The sequence below is a fragment of the Apaloderma vittatum genome, unplaced genomic scaffold, assembly GCF_000703405.1.
Source record: "Apaloderma vittatum isolate BGI_N311 unplaced genomic scaffold, ASM70340v1 scaffold15692, whole genome shotgun sequence".
In the NCBI taxonomy this organism is placed as follows: domain Eukaryota; kingdom Metazoa; phylum Chordata; class Aves; order Trogoniformes; family Trogonidae; genus Apaloderma; species Apaloderma vittatum.
Window position 1 is genome coordinate 661 of NW_009702001.1, and position 6,036 is coordinate 6,696.

The window sequence follows — 6,036 nt, forward strand, 5'->3', positions numbered from 1 at the left end:
TGCTGCTCTGGGTGGCAAGGGGCCTGGAACATGCTGGACTGTACCTTTTGGCACAGGGTGCAAAAATGGGTTCTGAACAGTTGGACAGGTAGCAAAGCCAATACTCCCCCTAGCTCCCCATCACTGGGCCTTTAAACCAAAGCTGAAGAAAGCTGCTGAGATAAACATGGTCAAGATGAAGGGGAAGGACCTGGATGCGCTGCTTTTGATTGAGGTTCAGTGGCACCAGCTTTGCAAGTCTGAGACTGTGATGAGCAAACGAGGATCAGCTGGAGCTGGGGCAAGCGCTGCTGCTTTTCTTCATCCGTCTCTGGCCAGGAGCCAGAGACCCTGCTGGGGTTCCCAGGGCAGAGAAGCCCAAGGTACGGCAAAGCCCTGTGCAAATTTTCAATCTTTCCTCTATTTCCATCTGTTCCCATTCCCCTCCTGTTACCTTCTCGGGCTGGGGACCAGGAGACAGGTGCTGGCAGCAGGGGAGAGCAGAGATACAGTGGTGCACATCACTCTCAGCAGCGCTTGGTCCCTTCAGGCCCTTTCTGAGGGATATGGCTCCTTCCCCAGCCCAAACAAGCAGCAGAAGGTTGTGTTTGCAGGAAGGAGCCTCACACCAAGGGAAGGAGGGAAAAAAAGGAGCGTTACGAACCCAGGTGTGTTTCCCTGCAATTGCTTAACTCCAGCTTTATATTGCTAAAAATGCCACAAGATAATTCATGGCATGTCAGCTCTACATTTTCCATCTCCAGCTGAAGCCTGGTCCTTGGGGCACCATCCGTGGACAGCATGGGGACATAGCTGTGCAGGCGGCAAGGGCATGTCCTCCTTGTTCAGACTTGTGGAGGCAGGCATGGGGCAGGTAATCATTAACAGAGCCAGCTGCTGTCACCCCCCCAGCTCTCTTTAGCTGGGGACTTGCAGAGCCTTCCCAGTGTGTACACCCCCAGGTGTGTTTCCACCCTAGGGGAGGCCAGAGAGACCTCCTGACCTCCGGCACCCAGCCGAAACGGAGGAAGGGGGGATGCTGGAGTCCTTCAGAGAGAAGAGCAGGGCTCTCCCCCAAAGGCAGACTGCCCCTTTCCTATTAGCCCTCATCACAGTGATCGCATTTTGGGACCGCTTCTCTCCTCCACCATAAATTTGACACCAGGGCGGCTGGAAAACTCTCATTGCCATGGTTACTGACAGTCCTCGCAGCCAAGACATGGGCCAAGCGCCAGCTCGCAGGGGTCTGGGCACTGAAGCAGAGCATGCCCCCTCCTCCCAGTCGTATGTACGCCTGGGCCCTGGGCTGCAGGACAATTTGGTGTGCCTTACACCCGCTACAGACCCCCACTGTTAGCTCTGGGCAGCAGCTGAAATGCCGAAGGTGATGAAAGGGAGGCATGGAGGGGTGGAAGGGACAACACTGCCGGGGAAGGAAGCTGCTGCTCCGGGCGGAGAGGGGGTGGCAGGAGCGACAGGCAGGCTGCCAAGCTGCCCTCAGGAATCCGAGTTTAAGGTATGAGTATAGCTCCCACCGTGTCCATCTCTGGCTCCCTTACCAGCACGCCATCGACCAGAGCTATCACCTGCCTTTTGCAAAGGAAACTCTGCAGGAGAGGTGGCGTTGGCTGCAGTCGTCCTTATGAGTCTGGGGCTGGAAGCAGAAGCCTCCATAATCCCCCACTTTTGTAATCCATTCTCTTGCCAGAGCGATGGAGATAATTCCAGCCCTCACTGCTGCACCCCAGTGCTCAGCACTGGAGGCAGGAGCCCAGGGCTCCCCTCTGGAGCTGGGAGTGAACAGGAGGAGGCCCCGAGCAAGATCATCCCCTGCAGAGCAGTGTGGCTGGGGAAAGGTGACCCCCCAAACAAGCTGACAGAAACATTGTGAAATGTGGAGGCTGGATGCCGCTGCACTACCCACTGGTAGCTGGGTGGCTGCAAAGGGCAGGGCAGGCTCTCCTGCCCCACGGAGGGACCTGGGCAGGGCAGGAACAGCAGTCTGGCAGCTCCGCACTCACATTTCCAAGCCCTTCTGGATCACTTGGGATGAGAGCGTGCTTTCTCCCTGTTCCACTGAATATCGATGACACAGAATGGGGGGGGAAGGTCCTTCAGGAAAAAGACCCTCTACCCAGCAACTGTCCCAAAGAGATGCTGTGCAGGGAAGTGGGGAAGGACCTGGCCCAGCAGGGGAGTCCCAAGAGTAACCCCAGTTGGGATGGGGGAAGAGGCTTTGGGGTACAACCTTGCTTGCATTGCATGGGGTGTCACTAGTGCAGTGCCCGCCGCATTCATGGGGGGGGAAGGTCCTTCAGGAAAAAGACCCTCTACCCAGCAACTGTCCCAAAGAGATGCTGTGCAGGGAAGTGGGGAAGGACCTGGCCCAGCAGGGGAGTCCCAAGAGTAACCCCAGTTGGGATGGGGGAAGAGGCTTTGGGGTACAACCTTGCTTGCATTGCATGGGGTGTCACTAGTGCAGTGCCCGCCGCATTCTTGCGGATGCAGCAGGAGACGGGAACGAAAACATCCATCTCTTTATTTCAATGGCAAGAAACAACAACATCCAAACAGTCCAAGTGGAAAAGCGACGGGAACGCAGGCTCGTGCCAGGCCCTGGGCCTGCTGGAGCCGGCACGCTCACAGAGTTACAAAAATACAGTCCTACGACAGCATCTAAGAAACACAGACCCAGGTATTGCACAGAACGCCCACCCTCCACAGGCAGGGCGACCAACACCCCCTCCTCCTTCACCGAAATACAAGCCAGGCTTGGAATTGCACAGCAACTCAGCGCACGTGCGCACGGAGGGGCCAGGCGGGGGGAACAACAGTGTGTCTCTCAACTACCTGTACAAAAACTATATGGGAAGATATAAAACTGGGAAGGAAGGGGGAAGCTCTGGAAGCCTGCCTCTGGGCCGGGCTGGGTGTCCTGGTTGGTGTTGGGGGTTCAGCAATTTGGATGTCTGAGAGGATAACAGTGCCTTGTCTGTCGGTGGCCTATGAGCAGCACTGATGGGAATTCCAGGCACTGCTGAAGCACCCCAGCTCTGAACGCACTGGGATGTTACCACTACTAATTGCGGTACTGCTGCTGGCCCCTGGCACTCTGCACTGCTCTGTGCCTCTGCTCCCCACCACACCATCTCCTGATCTCCAGGGGAACTCTGCCCTCCAACCAAAACGTATGAAGGGTATTCTGGTTCTCTGCAGTATCTTCATACTCTTTTTTTCGGTAGTGGTATTAGGAGGGACTCAAGCAGTGCCACCTGTTACTACCCAGTGGGTGCAGCTGAGTGTGAGCGCAGGTGGACCCAAGCTGCGAGCAACAACCCAGTTCACAACCAGTGCCCACCCCAAGGTGCCAAGCAGGTCTGCAAGGTCCAGAGCCATCGGCTCTCCTCCTGCACTGGCACCTCCTGGTCCCAGAGACTGTCAGTTCTGCAAAAGCCTTACTGAAAGGCAGGCTCGATGCCTCTGTGGATGCTCAGCACCCACAGTATCCACAGAGGAGGTGCGCTGTGGTGCCCCATGCTCCACGGCAGGTGGTAGGTGAAATGCCATCCCATTGCAGGTGTGACTTGGGGCTGGGAGACTTGATGCTTCCTATGCATGCAAATCCCTCCTTCTCCTAAAACTGGAGAGGGTGAGCTGGTGGCCTGCCCACGGAGCTTATGTCTCGGCTGGGCAAGCTCCCCAGTTTTCCCTGCAAAGCCCTGCACCCAGTTTGGAGATGGCAGGAGTCGGACTCAGAGGATGCATGTTGACAGGTTGGGGAGCATGGGGGGGATCCCTGAGAGCAGCACTTACCCCAGCACTGCCCCTCCAGCCCAGTGCAGCATCTAGCACCGCGGGGGAGAGCTGAAGCAGGGAGGGCAGCCAGATCCAAGTCAGCATCTGGGAAATACAACAGACTCCACCACAGCAACTGCCCAGGCCAAGTGCAGCTCTCCACTACGGCTCTGTGCTGCAGCAGGCTCACCGAGAGATGTCCAGCAGACACCGCGTGGGCAGACTGCACCACCCAGCCCTGTGGAGGGCACTGGTGGGAGGGCTTGTCGTCCAGGCCATCCCTGCCCTGGGCCAGACTGATGACCACTAAGGGCAATCAGGAGAGCGGCTGCCCTGCTTCCCAGATGCTTTGAGGAAAGGCTGGGTGTGCCAGGGATTTTCCTCCTGCCACAGAAGGTCCAGGAAGGGCAACACAAACTGACAGGAGGGAGGAAGAGGCAGGGACAGTAAGTCAGGGTGCTTGCCTTAGGGTAAAGTCTGAGGCTCATGGCCTCTGCTCTCTGCCCGCACGGCCTGTGCCTCCTGCGGCTGTGCCAGACAGGAGAGGAGGAACAGGACATGAATCTAGACAAGCATCTAAAGGTGGGCTACCAGGGAGAAGGGGCATGTGATGATATCCCAGAGAAGGATCATAGGTAGGGGTCTACAGACAGGGCACTGGCATCACTCCCATGCACAAGGGTGACTGGGGGCTTCAGCCTGGCCCACCCCAAGAGGGCTGCGAGACAAAGCCCATCCAGGGCTGGGAATGTGGTGGATGAGGGGTGAAGGGGGATACACACAAAGAGCCAGTCTTCAAGTCCCAAATACCCACTGTCCTCATAAACAAAGTCCCGGCCTGGGCTGGGGCAGAGCTTTGCTGTCTCCATCTCCTCTGGGGACCAGGTTGACATCTAGGGAGGGCTGTGCCAGACTCACAGCTCTGCCAGTTGGCATTGTCCTCTTCTCGTCCTGCCTGAGCTGGCTTGAGCTAAGGCACGCCAAGCACTACACAGCTGTCTCCTGGTCCTCCCTCTGGATCATCTGGTAGTGCTGTCGGTTCTCGAGGTAGGCAGCTAAGTCAGGGTCGTTGGCTTTCTCAGCCCGGTGCTTGGGGGTGTCTCCCTGCATAGGGGAGGCAAAAGACATCAGAGAGCTGAGCAAAGCCTAAATGCTGCCTTGGTACCCAAAGGTACCCCCATTCCCCACTGAAAAGGTGGCTTCAGCTGGGTCCAGTAGAGCACACAGCCAAGCCCCGAGGCAGGCGGTAGCTGAACGCCCTTCTGCTCACCATGGAGTGAAAGCTTGCTCCTGAGGAGCTCGACTTTGCTGCAGGGCTAGAATCTGTCCCCTGAAGGGCCATCAGCCCCACGCATGGGCCAGGACAGAGGCCAGCTCCAACTGTCACCAGCCTACCTAAAGCAGACAAAGGTTGGTCCCTGTGACCTGCGCTTCCCTGGTGCTGAGGAGGCAGGCAGGAGAGGGTGAGGAATGAGGGGTATGTCTGGGGAATGCCCGGGAATACCAACCCCCCCTTCCCTCTCTCATCCTGGCTAGTGCTCCCTCTCCCAGAGGAGGATCACATTTCACCAGCTTATTGCAGCCATCTGGACTGTGTCCACTAATGAACTCCCGCACTCCATAAAAAGCAAATCTGTTAACAGCTTCCAGCTCCGTCTCCTCTCCCCCTTCCCTCCCCCTGCTCCTCGCTCCTCCTTGCCCAGGCTCTGCTGTGCTGCTGAGAAACGCCGCCGAAACCTGGCGCTCTGCCGCTGCCATTGAAAACCAGCCCTGGAAGGGATGCCCGGCTTGTCCCCGGATTGCGCAGTGGGGCACGGGCAGCTGCGGCAGGGTGCCGGGGCCTCTGGGGCAACCCACAGCCCTAATTCTCCAGCAGGAACAATGGTCAGACACGCGGAGCCTCCACTGGGCCTGGATGAGACTGGGCACGGAGGCCCACCCGCACACAGCTGCGGAGAGCTGCGATGCACCACGAAACCCCCCGTTTCACAGGCACACCCCAAGACTGGGAACGGTCCCCCACGTGTCCCCCAGCACACACACGGGCAGGGGGAGCGACACTGCTCCGTGCTTTGGTGCTGGCTCTCCTTGGGGGCCTCCTCCCCGCAGCCCCTGAAAGCAAGTACTCATTTAACAAAGTGGGGGGGAAAAAAACAGAGCAGGAATTGAGTTTCTTTCCAGTCCCCTTGCAGAAGCCCCACTGCAACACTGCCTGCCCGCAGCCTGAAACCGGAGCTGCCAGGGCCCCCCTGCCCAGCCGGG

The 6,036-nt window shown here is 58.0% G+C and overlaps 1 protein-coding gene across 1 annotated transcript in view; it reads right to left on the minus strand.

Annotated features, from left to right (window-relative positions):
* Window positions 1-4,515: 4,515 nt before the first annotated feature.
* Window positions 4,516-6,036, minus strand: part of DGKZ (diacylglycerol kinase, zeta) — a gene marked incomplete at its 5' end in the record, with an annotated part of 23,020 nt that continues 21,499 nt past the window's right edge. Inside the window, one exon of the mRNA XM_009879373.1 lies at window positions 4,516-4,878. Within this exon, the coding sequence (XP_009877675.1) occupies window positions 4,762-4,878 (117 nt within the window). The remainder of the gene's footprint in view (window positions 4,879-6,036) is intronic.